The 17,309-nt window shown below is 41.9% G+C and overlaps 2 protein-coding genes across 2 annotated transcripts; one reads left to right on the top strand and one right to left on the bottom strand.

The window, feature by feature from the left end:
* Positions 1 to 7,278: 7,278 nt before the first annotated feature.
* Positions 7,279 to 13,640, bottom strand: LOC128708156 (peroxisomal ATPase PEX1). The gene is made up of 10 exons (XM_053803117.1): positions 13,548 to 13,640; positions 13,169 to 13,396; positions 12,985 to 13,099; positions 11,525 to 12,916; positions 10,847 to 11,105; positions 10,163 to 10,779; positions 9,741 to 10,099; positions 8,816 to 8,989; positions 7,487 to 7,590; positions 7,279 to 7,348 (listed from the first exon to the last, which is right to left on the bottom strand). The coding sequence occupies exons 1-10, from the start codon at positions 13,638 to 13,640 to the stop codon at positions 7,279 to 7,281; spliced, it is 3,411 nt and encodes a 1,136-aa protein (XP_053659092.1).
* A 597-nt stretch (positions 13,641 to 14,237) lies between these two features.
* On the top strand, positions 14,238 to 16,380 carry LOC128707229 (eukaryotic translation initiation factor 2-alpha kinase 1-like). Its single transcript, XM_053802179.1, has 2 exons — positions 14,238 to 14,325; positions 14,414 to 16,380. Exons 1-2 carry the CDS (start codon positions 14,238 to 14,240, stop codon positions 16,378 to 16,380), a joined length of 2,055 nt encoding a protein of 684 aa, XP_053658154.1.
* The last annotated feature ends 929 nt before the right edge of the window (positions 16,381 to 17,309 follow it).

The raw sequence follows: 17,309 nt of genomic DNA, 5'->3' as shown, positions 1-17,309 counted from the left end.
AAGCCATCCTCTGTCTGAAAGATATTCCAACCTCACCACACCGGAATACTAACAACCTCTGAACGGCAAACAAAAAAAAAAGGCAGGACATCCATTCGCCTTCGTCTGCAGCTTCCAGCAGCTGAAGGAAAAAGAAGGTTGAGACATTAGCTAAAAATGAACACCACATCCACGCCGAGGTGGCGGATGGGGTCTGTTATCCACACCGCTGTCAATTTGCTTGTGGCCTTTTCTTTTCAGCCAACCTCGACACAAAGAATCCGGCCACCGGGCCAGCACGCCAAGGAGCCAATGAAAGGAGCCATTATGTTGGCCGGAGTTTCCTTTCTTCCTGTCTTTGTGTTTGCCACATAATGGCGCACTGAAAGCGCACAAAACGTTAACGATGTTATCACGGATATATATCTTTCCTATTTCACGGCTCTTTCCGCTCTTCGGGGTTTTCCGATTTGTTTTACTCCCTTTTGGACGGCGCCCCCGTGGTTGACGGTTGGTCCACCGTCTGGATATATTGCAGAGTTCTAACACAGTCAGCTCCACGGCTGCACGATCCGACGTTCTTTCGGCGCGCCTCATTTATTGCACACCAATCTTTCTCTCGTTGGGCGTTTGTTTTTTCGCCCGCTTTGCAAAGGACCTCGCACTAAAAGTGGCCCATAAAAAGGCTCCTGACAGATCTTTAATATTACAACACCCAAGGGTAATGGGCGTGCTTGGGAGTACGAGTTGATTTTCTCATTTTATCGGTACGTGTTTCATTTCCGGGTTGCGCTGGAGTGGTTGACGGGTGGAAAAATGCATGTGAACCAGCGCGATGAAAGAACAGGTTGTCGTTCAGTTGTTCTTTTCTCATTGACTACTTGAAAAATGGCGCAGTTTTGAGATAAATGTTACCATCATTTAATAATAACAGCAGCGGTTCAACTTGTAAGTGAAGATTGAAATTTCTTAAAGTGTTATGTTTTAACAATATTAAGACCATTTTAAAAACAGCTGGATGATGATTGCATTATGGTTTTATAAAAATAAATTATGATCTCCACAACTTCATGTAGAAAAGTGCATCTGGAATCAACCCTTGAAGCCAAGGTTAGGCAACCCGCTGGAAGTATCTAAATGGAAGAGTTTAAATCTTCCATGACCAAAAACACTGTTAAGAAACATTTCTTAAAAACCGATAGTTTGTGATCAAGAGCTGTGACTTCTTGAACTACTTGGGATAAGAATCAATCGTTACCTGTTCCAACCGTTCAAACCACTGTCCGAACATTGTTGATGCATAACTAAAGACACCAACAAAATTAAATCGATGTTGATGATGTACGTTGTAGGGTATCTTATATGATAAAGGAGCTATATTGAGAGATATTTAGTACACCTTCTGGACCAGGGACTATCTTCTGGAGCTACTCTCAACGTGTACTCTTTTGTGATGACTACAATTTGAGAAACTTACGGTAGGTGATCTTCTTGCTCTGTCTTACACCCTTGAAGAGTTTATATATATGATCTACAGCACGTGCAATTTGTCAATAGTTGGTATCAGAAATACGAAATGAAGGAAATTTTATTTTTTAGCTGAATTAATATTAATTTTAATAATTTAGCATTTATACAGCCACTACATTTCTACAACATAAGGTAACTAATAAGAAAACAACAATTAAAAACAATTTATTGCACCAGACAAAAAGGAAATATTTTGAACCATTGTTGGCCACAGCTTCACCTAAATAGACGAATTACAATTTCCAAACATGTTTAATCCAGCAATGTGAAAAGCCAAAATCGAATCCCAACGGCAAAGCAAAAAAACAAGCTTTCACTGCCCAAGCTTTTCCAATCAATTTTTTCCTCAATTGAATCTAGCGTCCGATGCTGGTAATGATAATGGGATATGAAAACACATTTACGACCGATATATCGGTGCTTAATCGGGTAAAAAATTGTCCAATAATTTTCCTGTACAGGTGCAAAATAAAAAAAAACCCTCATCCCCATCGCTTTCGTGTAGATCCTGCTGGTGGAGAAGCTGGAGCTTTTTACTCACAAAAATGCCGATGAGAAAACTAATTTCGAACGATACGGTACGAGAAACGAAATTATTTCCTTAGCAATGTAGATGATGAACGGGAATGGATATTCGAAGATGGTTCGATTAATTCATCCTACCGTGTCAAGCTTTCGTACCAGCGACGATTATGATTGGTTTTCAAACGATGCTCATGATGAGGTTTGATCTACCTTGGACGTAAAAGCATGATTTGATTGATTGTGTGGATCGGATAACAGTTTAGTCTAATGGTTACACGAAATGGAAACACTCATTTGTGATAAATTGCATACATCGCGTTACGTCAATGGATAGCTTTCTGTTTAGCACATCAACAATAATTTATTTGAGTGTTCCTCTCTAAAGCTCAACGCCAAGAAAAAGGATTTAAAATTATAACCGAGTCGTTTGTATTCCTTGCTTATTTTCAAACTCTCTACATGCCTTGTATGTTATTCTTTCAACCGAAACGCGCTATTGACAGTCTTTCTGGCGCGTATGAAAAAAGAAAACCATCCAAATGTAAGAATGTACTTTGTGTTTCACAACAAAAATCCGCAAAAGGTTTTAGTAACGGTGCAGGCTTTTGCCTTACACGATTCTCACTGTTTGTTGTGTGCGGGGAAATCTTTTCCCACACATTTTCTCAACACAATCCTTCTTTTCATCCTGCTGTTGTATCGAACCAATTCACAGTGGACGCAGCCTGTAGAAATGCTGGCATGAAATAGGATGTCATGAAATTTTCATAGTTTCTTCAGCAAACTGGTTTTTTATTTACATTATTCTTTACCGTATTGGAATTTATATGCTTTTTCTACTATAATTTATTGTATTGGTGTATTTACTTATTTAACATATTTAAACTGATTATTTTCACATTATTGTAGTGCATAATAGTGATGTGCACAATTTAAATCTCTCTAGATGAATGAAATGATGAAATGAATTGATTCAAATCTCCAAGAAGAGTATTTATAACTCTTTGCGGTTTCGCTCATTCACAGAAAATCATTCAAAATATCTAATATTTCTCTCTTCACCACAACCTTCTACTCATCATGTAAATCGTCATCATTTTAATCGCTCTTCGCGTAATTTTCAAAGTAGCGAATTTGATGTTTGACTTTATAACATATTATTTTGTAACTTATTTTTCTTGAAATCACACAAATGTGATAAAATCTATTATTTTCCGCACGTCAAAGAGAGGGAACTGTCGAACTTTTTATACAACGTTTATAACTTTTGTGATATCTCTCTCAAAAATTTTATTTACCTCTGGCCTCAGTTTTTGGCATTGTTAATGTATAAGTATCTACTTAAATGCAACATTAAGAAATCAACACACATTTTTATCCTGGCCTGCGTCCACTGTGCAATTGTGCCAAGAGTGGTATCATACAGGCTTGGTTGCTGGTGAAGGAATGGTCGCATAAGGCATTCTTTCTGCAACAAAGCGCACAAGATGGTTGTAGAGTTTGGAGAATGGCTTTTGTAACGTTTCCAGCACGAAAGGATATTTTCGGTAAGCTCGTACACTATTCTAGGACGGGCAGAAACGAAAAGAGATTAAGCTTTTTGTACAATTGTGCTGCAATAATGCCTTTCTGTAAGCGCACAATCGATTCTACTGTGACTATTTGGGTTATATTTATGAAAAAAGTAAATAATAACATTATTTAATAAACTTTTGTAGGTAGTTTTACATCTCATAATGTTAATGCATTTCTTAAATATAAAAAAAATATAAATAATTCACAGAACACCCATAAATAGCAAAACAACTGGCGTTTTAGACAAAGAACACAACCGTTATTCAACACCGAGTTTCGCAAACAGTTTTACAAACCCAAGGCAAATTAAATTACCGGCACCATTTTTGAGCTGATGAGCAGTAGTAAATATGGTTACGTTTCAAACGCATCCACCATCCAAAGCCCAATGCGACGCACCGCTCCGAACCGTCATCATAACCGTCCCAACGGAAGGTCGCTCGCTTCCGGCACCGGCCGATGCTGGTGTTCTGCTACGGAATATTTCCATTTGTGCCGATTCTACGCTCAATTACCTTTATCACACCTTTTTAAACAGTAGAATGACTATTATAGTAATTTTCAATATAGAAAATATGATTATCATTGTTAGCGAAGCGTGATGCTCGGTCTCGGGCTCATCGTTCTCGGTGCTGTTTGCTGCTGCTGTGCGCAAACACACAATGGTGATAGGCGCGTTTTGGCACCTATGTACTGCCAGGGTTATGTATTTACATGACCTAAGGCATGTCGTTGTTTTTCCTTTAACCTGGGCCGACTACTACATCGTTTCCGCCCATGGTATGGAAGCAGTACAGGCCAACAGACCTGACATGACAGCGGTAAAGTCCTGTACCACTAAAATTTCCAATCAATAAACACCATCCAGTGTCTAGCATGGCATCGAAATTTTCGGTAAGGAATTAATTGTTTTTTTTTAGATTAAAAACATTAACATTAATTGAAATATTTAACAATTCCCGCACATTTACACAACCTACAGTACATTTCAGGGCAACAAACAACAATATAGCGGAGATGGCACAACACAAATAATATGAAAGTCAAACGAACCGAACACAAACTGAAAATGAGTTTTCACCGACACCGTTTTGCCATAAACAAGATTTGTCTGAATTCAATCAGGACAGTACACTGCCACTACTTCGCTGGTCCCGTCATAAAACAACTAGCAACATCGGTAATCGCATTCGAATGCCTAACAACATCGCGTCACACTTCCGTACCCATTATTGCCCAAGGAATGTTACATAAAAGTGTGTAAAATTGAAATTGTTCCAAACAAATTTTCTTCTCGCTCTCTCTCTTTCTCTCCCTCTATTCTACTAAATCAAATCGACGGTGTGTTTGATCCATGATAACTGATGTCGCATGGTCGCGGTAAAAAAAACCATCACCACGATGGTTGCAAAATAAAACGCCACCGTGGTGGAAGATACATATAAAAACAGGAAAGGAAAAACTGACATCGCTTCGGGGATTAGAAAGAGCGGACGCGAATCGTCATACACAGTGGCACAAGCAGCGAGCGAACCACTCCAGCGTATCCGCGGAATGGCGTTCATTTTCAACATGAGCGCTTTTGTCTATTCCGCAGGGTATTTTACAGCGTCCCTTACCGTTTTGAGCCGGCACACCACGGTTCGGTGTGATTTTTTCCAATTTTCCACCATTTTACTACGCCGGGTTTTGTAACATTGGCAGAAAATACAAAAAAAAAAAGAAAGATCAACTCCAATCTCAAATAGAGTCCTCGCGACCAGTCACAACCGCTTACAAATGCCCCTGGACCTGGTGGGTGCCTAAGGGACCGAAACTGAAAGCATTCGTGTAGTGAAAAGCAATTTGTCCATCATTTAGCTATCATCATATGCCATCTGATGGACCTTGCATGATACGGTGCATGGGATGTACGAATTGAACGAGACTAATATGATTAATGTCCAGCACGGAAGCATCCTGCTGGGGGGTTTTCCGCCCTTATGCTACGTAAATGGTTGGGATCAATGTTTGTTTTGCGAGCAACCGGTACCGGTCAAATTGTTATGAACGGCAACTTTGTCTTGCTTGTTTTAATGCCAATTGTAATGGATGTGACTTTAAGCTTTGGTGCTATAATGTATACATTCATTAGCACAACCAAATTCATCGATAAATGAGGATAATGCGTTCCAGAGAAATCCACAAATCTCGCGTTTGCTTTAAAACACCATTTATATACCGTATTGAGGGATTAAGTACTTATTTCCACGTTACAAAATTGATATTCCTAAATTTATTCAGGAAATTTCAGTAAAAACCAATGAACAGTAATTTTTATAAGTATGAAATGCTGGGGGTTTTTGAGATTATTTGAAATTAGCAAATTAGAAATTGAATTCTATATACGAAACTACGAGAAAAGTCAAATTTATAAAATCCACAAATCTCCGAATTCGCGTAAGTCGAGAAACGCGGAACTCCTTGTATTGATTTTAATATTACGGTATTACGAATATTTACTTACTTACTTATCAGGTGCTGCCATTCCAATATTTCCGGCCATTATTTGTGTCTTTCTGGCTAACGCATCAACGCCTTCACTTCATCTCAATTTGAGCCTACCACGCCTCCTCTATCCATGTGTACGACCTAGGAAGACTTTACGGACTGTGTCGTCTGGTGTCATTCTCATGACGTGATCAACCCGACGGAGCCTGACGAGACTTATCCGCTGTACAGCAGTGAGTACGCCGTACAACTCAAAGAGCTCATCATTGTATATGACGAAGATCAACTTGACATCTACTTAATAACTATGTTTTAATAACTATGTCATAGTTTTTTTTTTTTAGCCATAAGAAATAGATTCTAAATCAACTCTGCATGAATCAAATGAGTCAACTCTTAAAAAGATTCATGGATCTCGGAAGGTTCTTGGTTTTCTCAAGATTAATTCAAATCCAAAAGTTATTCTTCGTTGTAGCAACTGTTCTTGTTTAATATACTATAATTAAATAATTTAATTTACTAAAATCTGTAATATTCAACTGGTTTCGCCAAGGCAACGGAACAAAGTTTTATTTTAAAACTAAAAAAAATGTGCGAAATTATTAATATTTTTTTGGAAATTCTGCAGTTTTTATCATAATCATCTGTTGTCACAAGTAATCAGAGATAATCATACATTCAAATATACATTAATTTCCATGAACTAGAGTTAGAGCTATCCTTGAAGGTTCATAAAACATAGAGACACATGACTTTTTGAACAAACGTGAATATCTAGAGCAGAGATTTAGAATCATTCATTTGATGTAAATATTAATTCTGATTCACGATTTGGAAACAGATTGACCCAAACACAAATATTCATAATGCTTGTAATAGAAATATGAAACAAATAATAACGACATAATGCTAACATTTGCAAATTTCTCAAAACTCGTCTAAACCCCTACCGTAATGTTAAGCTTCGTTGCGCGTATTTTTTTTTTTTAACAAAATGCCAACAGATTTATTACCGCATAAAAAAGGGGAAAATCCCATCAAACACCAACCAAAAAAATGCTACCGTTGTTCAAATTAAACGTTAAAAAAGCACATTTGCCCTCTAAAAAATATAAATATAGATAAAACGCCACCGTTCGAATCAAAACCGCACTGTTGCAAAGTAAAGAGTTAATGCGTTTATGCTAATGTGGCACGTTTAGCGACAAAGTCCCGCGAGGGTGGTTCTTTGTTGGTGAACCGTGCGTAACTGTGAACGATAGAGGAGTGAACGACACAAACACGGTTTTTATTAGCGAATGGTGCCTTTGACGTGCTAATGAAGCTGATCCTTCCATGCAGCTTCACTAGCGATAGTAGTAGTAGTAGTAGTTATAGTAGTACTTACGTTTCCCTGTATTTTGCCACATCCCTTGCGGTAAGCGATGGTCTCGTGCTGCTAAACGCTTCCACTAGATGCCGCTGGCTAACCGTTATCTGCTCCGGTACTTTCTAAAAGGTACACGAACAAAAACGGACAGAAATGAGAATCATTAGGTGTGACGAGACGGTGTGAAGACTATTCGCATGATCAACCAGAGGTTGTGAAATATATGAAACTTTCATCAACAAACACTTGCAACCACACGCGAGCACCATTTTCGTAAGATCTCACTACGACGACGACGCTCATCATAATAATCGTTGGGAATATTAGACTGTAAAAAAAACCCTCACTCCAGGCTAAGCACTGTCTTTATTTCTATCGCTTTCCACGCCAGCACCATGTCGGCACACCATTGGTGGCACCACTATCATCACATATGCATTTACATAATCGGCAGCTCATCATCGGCTTTACACCGAGGAAGAAAAAGTGCAGCTCAGTGCTCAGGATATCGCTGTCGGAGCAGCCCGCCGGTGTGTGAATGGGTTTCCATAATCGGATAGCTCCGGCCACAAGAAACCGACCACAAGAATGTGCTCGCAAAAGAACAATCTTGCTAGCGCCAGCACGCCCCAACGCAAACAAACTTCACCTGCGACAGCGCCCATTACCATCCATCCCGCACGCGAACGAATCCGACAGAATGGGGCACAGGATATTAGAAGAACTCACGGTAAGGCATCAACGAGCGAGACGCTCCATATCACTGCGCTGGCAACGCGGGTAACGCGAACCTTATCTACCGTTTCGCGGTTGAAAGTTTTGCCAGAACCCCGGCCGACAAAGCCAGCGGGACAAGCGAACGGGTCCGTTCACATCGCACAGGATGGATGGAAAGTAATTAAGCCTCTCCCCCCCCCCCCCCCCCCCCCCGTTGCACGTTGCACGGCTTGTGATGATCTAGCGGACGTATCATCGCACAACAGTCAGCAATGGGCCAAGGATCCGGCAAAGTCGTTCCAAAGACGTTAGCGAATAATTAAAATCCTGTAATTAAATGCTACTCAGCTCCATGTACCATTCTCGCGGTAAAACTTCTTGCTGTTTGTTTGGCGAGGGAGGTTGTGCTAGATATGTATATAAGTCATACCCGTTAAAAGATGGGTGCACTATGTCATTAAAATGAAACGAAGCCGAAGACAAGGTCTTTCGGCAGTCAGCGCTTATCGTGCCGGATAATGAACCGAACAAAACCGGAGACAATTGATGCGTTCGAAGAAACTTCCATTGACTCTAACATTGTTAATAGCAGTTTATCCAAGGTTTGTCATTCCATTTGTTTGAACTTACCTCTGGATTGATGCTAAGACATTCCTGTACCGCCAACATGTTAGCCGTTGTTAAAATGCTTCTTATGTCCGCGCCAGTGTAGTATTCCGACTTCACTGCAAACTCGCGTAGATCGACGTCCTTGTCAAGGGAAAGAGATTTACCGTGATTGGTAAAAATCTCTAATCGAGCAGTCTGGAAGAAAATAAGTAAGACCAACAATTACCAACCTTAATTTAGAGATTTGTTTAGTTTTGATGAGAAAGTTGGAACCAATTTACAGATAAAGGTGGAATGGTTACTCCTTCCTTGAGCTACAAACTGAAAAACGGCTCTATGCCAAGCTATCTCGGTAGACTAGTGCTTGATAAAACTTCTGAGAAGACTCATTCAAATAAATCTAGAGCGAGGAGCCATTCAAATAAGAATTTATTTCTCAAAAGATTCATGAATTCTTTAAGGAGGGGAAGGGGGGGATGGGTCCAGAGTGGACAAGTTCCTTGAAGTCATAAATCTTGGATGATTCATGAGTCTTTGAGGTTTCATGATTCAGACATGAATTTATGAGATTAAGACTTATTCATTCCATGTGAAGATTCATTTTTAATCGTTAATCTGAATCAGATTAACCCAACACTACGGCAGACCAATTTGTCATAACAAAAGTTTTAAAAATGTGTGAGCTGAGAATCAGTTTTGAATCGATCTTAAAACCCTTAAACCCTTGACCCTTTGTTTACTCAACATCAATATGAAAATAATCCCAAACTGGTCCCAACTGTTTCTATTCAACGCTTGAATATTCTACGACACAGAATCCCCAGAACTTGGTCAATAATTCTACTACAATTGATTGATGTCTACTACTTAGTATGAACTCTAAAACACTTCAGACCAGCTCCGACCAATTGCCATTCCAACACCTTCAACTGGACCATTCACTTACCACACCCGGAAGAGTGCATTCCACCAAGCGGTCGATACGACCAGAGCGTAGCAGCGCCGGATCGAGTAGCTCAGGACGGGATGTCGCACCTATCACAGTCACACCCTGCAGTCCTTCCACGCCGTCCAACTCCGTCAGCAGCTGATTAACAACACGATCAGTAACACCGGTCGAATCGTGTCCACGGCGTGGTGCCAAACTATCAAACTCATCAAAGAACAGCACACAAGGCTTCGCGCTTCTTGCCCGATCGAACAAATTGCGCACATTTTCCTCGCTTTGGCCAATGTACTTTGCTAGCAGTTCCGGTCCTTTCACCGAGATCATTCGTAGGTTCCACGTTTTCGCCAATTTTGATACTGCAATGAAACTTTGTTTCTTCTTTCATTGCGTCCAATTATGACTCACCGCCAGCAACTTACCAAGATACGTTTTACCCGTACCCGGTGGTCCGAAAAGTAGTATACCCGCCTGATTGCGAAGCGGCGAAGCTTCGAAGATTTTCGGAAATCTTGTCGGCCACATTAGCACCTCCTGGAACACTTCGATCGCACCTTCCAGACCCGGTATTTTATCGCCAGCGATATCATCATCCGCATCATCCTCATCAATCTGGTTGGACTGTTTGTGATTTTCTATCCCCACCAAACAGTACTGATTCGTTACGTCCAGCGCATTGGCAACCATTTCCTCCGTGACGAATGGGAATTTACTGTCCTGTTTGTATGCGTAGAAAACCGCACGATCAACCAGCTGCACGAGACTACCGATCGCGTAACCCTCGGTTTGGTTAGCGAGCCGCTTCCAATCGATACGACGATCGAGCTTGCACTGCCGGTGCACGAACAAACCTTTCAGTGCACCCTCCCGGTCCGCCTTATCGAGGTTCGGTATCTTTACGAGCAGCTGAAACAGATGATAGCCACGGGACGAATGAAGCCGACGGTTTAGATTCGACGAGCTGCTGATCGATGCGATCACAGTGATCGGATTATTGCTGGTAAACTCTTCGATTTGTTTACGTATCACATCCGAAACTCTGCGCGTGAGAAGAGAATAACTAAACGTTACTAAGGATTTTTACATTAAATATTTGATTTCCATACTTATTGTGATATTCAGCATCGGGCGTGTTCTGGTCGCCTGGTTGATGCGTTAGCACGTCCAATCCATCCATAAAAAGCACAGCCGGACTGTGGAACATACATAAGTAGAGAGCGTGACGCAGATCCTTCTGAATTGAGTCGGGCTTTCGTCCCTTGTGTTTGGCACAATCGAAAGTGGTCGAGAAACAGTAGAAAGGTGCTTCTGCCAGTCGTTTTAATATATCTTCACACACAGTTTTCCTTCCACTCTGCGAGGAACCTGGAAAAGATAATATCAAAATTAGTTAAGGTTAGGTTAGTTAGGTTAAAGGGTGAATACGGTGTGTAGAAAGGAGGAATTGACTTCAAAAAAGGTTCTGAAAATCGTTGAGGTTATAAAGATTACTCTCATTACTTGATTCGCAAAATATTGAATACTCTAAGCACTCTGCCTAACATTCCCCGGTAGCAAGGACTATTTGACTGCGTGGTAAAATTAAGTCTAGAGGGGCGTTACGCCAACAAGAAAGAGAGAGAGGGATATGAATGATTTGGGGCTGTCTTTAAATAGTATGTCTAAGCATGTGAAGGTTTCTAATCATGCATTAAATACACCAAAACCCATGCCTGCCTCCGAAGAGGAATCCATCGGTAAAATACTGTAACTTTTTATGAATTCAAAGAAATTATTAATCTCACCTGCAATAAACATATTACACTGCTGCCGTACATTACTCCGTGCATCTAAACAAAGTGCATACTTTAACCGATCGGTGCACTCTTCAATGATCCGTTCGATTTTCTCTATCTTCACCAGCTTGGCCTGTTCGGCCGGATCCGATTCCTTGATGGCAGGAGGTTTCTTTTTGTTCGTATCCAAATCCGATAAACCAGCCACCGGTTTCACCTCACCGACACAGCTTATTTTGCTGTGTCGCAGTATGGTACTGTTAATTAGACAGTACTTGAGCGATTGTGGCTGCAACCGAATGGTTAGATAATATTCCGGTAGTTTGAACAGTTGATCTTGGTTCAGCAGCAGCGCATGTATTTTGGAGTTGTGCAGCACAAACTGTTTGAACTTTTCTGCTATATCTTCTTCAATTAAGGGTGCCACTTTTGTCACCGAAAGCAGCTCGATTCGATCCACTATGTTTAGCGCGTTGTGTATGGGTTTGAGTGTGATTTTCTCCCCTTGATTGATTTCCAGCTGTTCCATCAGCCGATCGTTTATCTCCACCGTGGGATAGACATTCGTTGGGAATCGTTCCGTGTCCGGTGCCAACCGTACATTCACGTAGTACTCGAGATTGTCGTTCGTCGTCAGCAGGAACGGTTTGTTGATGTCCATCGTGTTGGGGACATTTTCTTTGGTGGTCAGTATGTCACACAACTGTGTGGTACTACGACGACAATTCCATACCCCACGAATGACACGGAATTCGTACACCTTTGCCACATTCTGACCGAGCGTTTCGATCAATCCATCCAGGTGAACTGTTTTGGTCGGTTCCCGTTTCGGACTGGCGATAGGGCTTTCCGATTTGGGCGTTGATGATTCATAGCCCATAACGTTTGCCATCGATTTGCTCGTCTGCAAACGGTTCAGATGACGTTCGAGATCCTTTTCGAAGGAAGAATTCCGCACTGCGGTATGGGCACTCATTGCCGCTATCGAGCCGGATGATGAGTTACTGCCACTCGTGGACGAACGTTGCAGAGCGTTCTTTAGATTGTTGCCTGCTCCCAGGATGCCGTTTTCCTTGTTTCCTTCCGATGATTTCTGCCACGACATGGGTCGCTTTTTGTGGCTGTCTGCCGTAGAAACTATTCCGGCGTCTAGCAAAGGTGTGCTTGCAATTGTGGCCGAAGACAATCCATTTTCTAGTGCGCTTATATATTCGCTAGACTTTTTTCGCTCCATGTTCCGCTGGCGGACAAGTTCTGCGATGTTCAGATTGGTACTACTGCGCGTTAGTTTCGGAATTGCAGGCACGGTGTTGTTCAGTACGGGTAGCTTTTTGAACGGTTCTACCACAAGCTCGGTATCATTCTCCAATCTACCAAATGGTAGGGCGGGGATCGTAAATTCTGAAATTGATATTCGAATTAACTACCATTTATCATTGATCTGAGAACGTTTAGAGAGTGTTTCCTACTTATTCGTATTTTAATGCTTATGGAATCATTTATCCATACGATTAAATTCTGTCCCTTTGTAACGATCCTCGTTTGATCGAGCAATATTGATTGAATTCGACTGCTACTGATTTGCTGAAAAAGGAAGAAGTAACAACTTTGATAAGACATCATTCATAATGGCAAACAAACCGAAGTACTTACCAACATTTCCCAGTCTTTTTCGCTCACTGCGCTCACCTCTACCCGTTTTAGCGATCGTACGTCTATGATCATCGCGACCATCACGGCATCGCCTTCCTTAAGACCCATCGATTTGGCTACTTGCGCGTTGATGCCGATGTGGTTCTCTGGCAACCCTCCACCCCCATACGGTGCCCACGAAACGTAGAACGTATCGATACGATGCGTCAAGCAGAGACACCCGTTTTTCTAAAAATAAACACACATCCCGCCGGTACCCGACGCACGGTGATTATGAAAGATGTAATTAATTATTTGCAAACGGAATGTGTTGCACTGAAGTTTCTAAACTGACACGCGAGACAATTCCAGAATATCTTGGTCATTTCAGGCGACTTACATAGCTTGAAAGCATCCGGTAGTAACTATCCGGTAGCGTGACATAATTGTTTCGGAACGGTGAGTAGGAAACGGTCAATGATCGACGGAACATTTTCGGAACGCACCCAACGGTCTAATTTACACTGAAAAGCACACAAATACCATACGTGATCTTTGAACCTTTGCCGATTGAACCACTAGGAAGCTGTACAGACCTATCAAAGTAAAATCATAAATCGGAACCGATAACTTATCGCTACTGATTTGTTTTGAACCTTATTTTTCCGGACAGCTGATTCTGAACTGTCAATCGGTGAACATTACCCAAATAACAATTTCAATTCGAAGCACGAATGCCACGGTGACAGAACTGTCAAACTTTCCAGAGTGATATTTGTAGCGGTGTGGATTTGGTTTGTTGAACCAGGTTAGGCAAAACATTAAAATCAGTTTTTGTGTCTTATTTGAAAAATTGTTTATCCCTCTTCAACGTTCTGAAGTAATAATTATTGAAAATAGGGCATTAATGTGAGGACTTTCACTCCAAGTATGAAAATTATATCCCGAAGAACCCTGTCTCGCGTTTGACATGCTTTTGTTTTGGTTCTAATTTTCTGCAGTGTGGAGTCCGTTCTTCCGGGTTCTTGTTTGCAATAAATCGTGTATATCTGCAGAAACTATTTATCTTTAAAACACGGGCGCTACGAACATGGTTATCCTGACCATGGATTCAGAGGACGATGATGATTTGGACATCGATTGGAACAACATTGAAACTATCAAGAAATTTGATTCAGGTGACCTGCAAGCAAAAGACTGCAAAGTTTCGTCAGAATGTTCTCGAAAGCACCGGAACTTATGTGAGTTTTGTTTTTTTATCTTTAGCCGATTCAACCAACCTCCTATCGATAGTCACACGAACTACTGCTGAGCTGCACAGTGAGGAGCGGTCGCTTCAAACTCGTTTAGCAACGAAAGCATCGGCTCCTGTGAGTCTGTTGGTGGAAAGCTTGTTACAACAGCTATGTGCACTGCTGGAACCGGATGCCGATCGTTCGCGTGTCTTGTACAAGACCATTTGCGAACGATTGCACGCAGTCAACCTGATAGACGAAACGTACACGATGGGCGAGTTCGAGATGATGCGCAGCCAGTACCAAAAAGCCCTCTACCATCTGGTCAGCATTGCACGTGGACGAGATTTGCCGGTTGTGTTGCCCGATCTGCAAGAATACTGGCCACTTCCGGCGGGGCTCGAATGGTCACGCTACTACCGGGAGTTTGAAGAGATTTCCTTCATCGCGGGAGGTGGATTCGGTAAGGTATATCGGTCCCGCAACAAGCTGGACGATAACGTGTACGCCGTGAAGAAGGTGACAATCCGATCGACGACCATTAAGAATGTACTGGTACATCTTGCTGAGGTAAAAACACTCGCCAGTTTGAATCATATCAACATCGTACCTTACAAAGCGGCATGGCTTGAGCCGCTAATGTCCCCGGGAAAGAACAGCGTCAACAGCACGTCGACAATCGACGACGATGAAAGCTCTTCATCGGAAGACGATGAGGACGAAACGCATCGTACGAAAGATTCATTGCGAAGGCCAGAACACGATTCTGAGGAGTTCAGCATCCTCTTCGAAAAGAGTAACGGCGAGCAGGAGCAGGAGAATAGTGATGAAGCGAGAAACCAAATAGCGGAAATGGAAGATGCTTCGAGAAGCGTAGTTAGCATCGAAGAGACCCAGCCGCATATTAATCTGAGGTGGGCTACACTGTACATCCAGATGACTCTCTGTCATTTGACGTTACGTGAATGGCTCGATCAGCGTAACACTGCGGAGAGTTTTTCCCAATTCTATGCCAACTTTTTGCACAATGAGCATGGCTTTGTTACGTCTATACCACGGAACTCGTTCTGCCGCCAAAGCTCGCAGCTTTCCAACGCAAGCGAACCTGAAACGATCGATCAAGAATTACCGTCCAGACGTAGCTCGGAATCCTCCAAAGATGACTGCCAGACGGAAGACAATGTACAACATCTTGACATCGTTATCGACATTTTTCAGCAATTGCTGAACGGCTTGAACTACATTCACTCGCGTGGCATCGTTCATCATGACATTAAACCAAGCAATATTTTTGTTAGTCTGTCGCACCACGATTCAAAAATAAACATTCAGCTGGGAGATTTTGGTTTGGCCTGTCCGCTGCAAAGTTCCCATGTAGGCGTTGGCTTCGGCACACCGCTCTATGCAGCTCCGGAACAGTTGGCGGGAGAGTGTGATCCAAAGTCGGACATCTACTCGCTCGGTATAATACTGCTCGAGCTGCTTGTACCGTGTTCAACCGATATGGAACGTGCGGAAACTATCAAGCAAGTGCGGCACGGTCAATTTCCACCCGATCTCGATCGTGATTTTACGGGACTGTTGAAGAACTTGCTTCACATTCAGCCTGCGAGACGGCCCGGGATGCACGATCTGGTGGAAGCCGTTAATCGCATACGCATAAACCGTGACCGAGTGATATCGGAGCTGCGTAGGAGCTTATCACTGCGAGAGGAAGAAATTACCAGTCTGCGGACGCAGATCGACGAACAGCAACGGGCACAACATGAGACGGCGGAAGAGCGTGTGCTGATGGAACAGCGAACCACACGTACGCTGATCGTCAAAGAGCAGGAGCTGATCTACATGAACATGGAGATGCAAAACAAGGAGATACAGTTGCGCAGCAAAGATATGGAGCTGCGCAGTAAGGATGAGGAAATACAAAAACTCAAAGAGATGCTTCGATCATACCAGGAAAAGGAAGCGAACGCTCAGCAACGGAAAGAAGATGAATGACTGCGAAGGGATTAATCATTCACGGTAGTTTTATCGCTGGATGAATAGCGTTATGCTTCAAAGTATATGCCTGAGACCAGTTAACTTAAAATTAAAAGTGTTTGCGTACCGAATAGTTCACGATTTACCAGCCAAAAAGACTTACCATCTAGGTTAAGAAAGCGAGTATTGTGATGGCGTTAATAAATTACGCATTGAATGGTTATTTCAATCGGAATGAAGTTGATTTACTCACACACATTTCCATGGAAAGAACGAAGGTTAAAAAGATTCTAAATTAAGCGAAAAAATTGGCGAAGTTTGGCGAAATTATTCGTACGATCTTTCACCGAAGTATCAACGTTGATGCTACGTTACATGATCTGATCGCTTGGAATTACCTGAAGAATATGTAGATGTTCACCTTTTCGCCGATCATACGATATACTACCCCTATACCCTATATACCCTAAGATTTAACGATTCCAGGAAGATGTATTCCGTTTCCAGATTTCTGATGCAAAGAACTTATCATTATTCCCTAGCGGTAGATAAATCAGCTTCATGATCTGAATGAATTTGACTATCTATTCCAAAGATTCACGAATCATCTAAGTTTTATGATCTCCAAGGAGCTCCGCTTTGGACCCTATCCCCAGTCATCGGTTATCTAACTACCATTTTTTCTTAGGGTCTGCAAGGAGCTTGAGTTGTCATTGCTCTGAGGGTAAAGAGATCATTCATTAAGATTCCTGATTGTAATGATTCCTCGCAAAAGATTCAGATGCATCACTTTTCTCAAAAGATTCACTAAGTACATCGCCATTTGCTTACACCCAGTACCCTAGTACCCATTACCCAGTGGAGCTGTGGTAGATGGCTAAATTTCTTATAAGTCAGGACCAATCCACGTATCAAATCTTGTCAGAAGTCATCAGTCCCGTCGCAAT

This window comes from Anopheles marshallii, chromosome 2, assembly GCF_943734725.1.
Source record: "Anopheles marshallii chromosome 2, idAnoMarsDA_429_01, whole genome shotgun sequence".
NCBI lineage: Eukaryota > Metazoa > Arthropoda > Insecta > Diptera > Culicidae > Anopheles > Anopheles marshallii.
Note: the sequence above shows the minus strand (reverse complement) of the source record. Positions and strands in the feature narration are given on the sequence as shown.

Bases quoted from the DNA above. Each gene is read 5' to 3' on its own strand.
- LOC128708156 (XM_053803117.1), bottom strand. From the start codon at position 13,640: ATGTTCCGTCGATCATTGACCGTTTCCTACTCACCGTTCCGAAACAAT. The intron at 11,106-11,524 runs GTGAGATTAATA...TATCTTTTCCAG, and splicing joins GTGTAATATGTTTATTGCAG to GTTCCTCGCAGAGTGGAAGG. The intron at 10,780-10,846 runs GTATGGAAATCA...TCTCACGCGCAG, and splicing joins GATGCTGAATATCACAATAA to AGTTTCGGATGTGATACGTA.
- LOC128707229 (XM_053802179.1), top strand. From the start codon at position 14,238: ATGGTTATCCTGACCATGGATTCAGAGGACGATGATGATTTGGACATC. The intron at 14,326-14,413 runs GTGACCTGCAAG...TTTTATCTTTAG, and splicing joins TATCAAGAAATTTGATTCAG to CCGATTCAACCAACCTCCTA.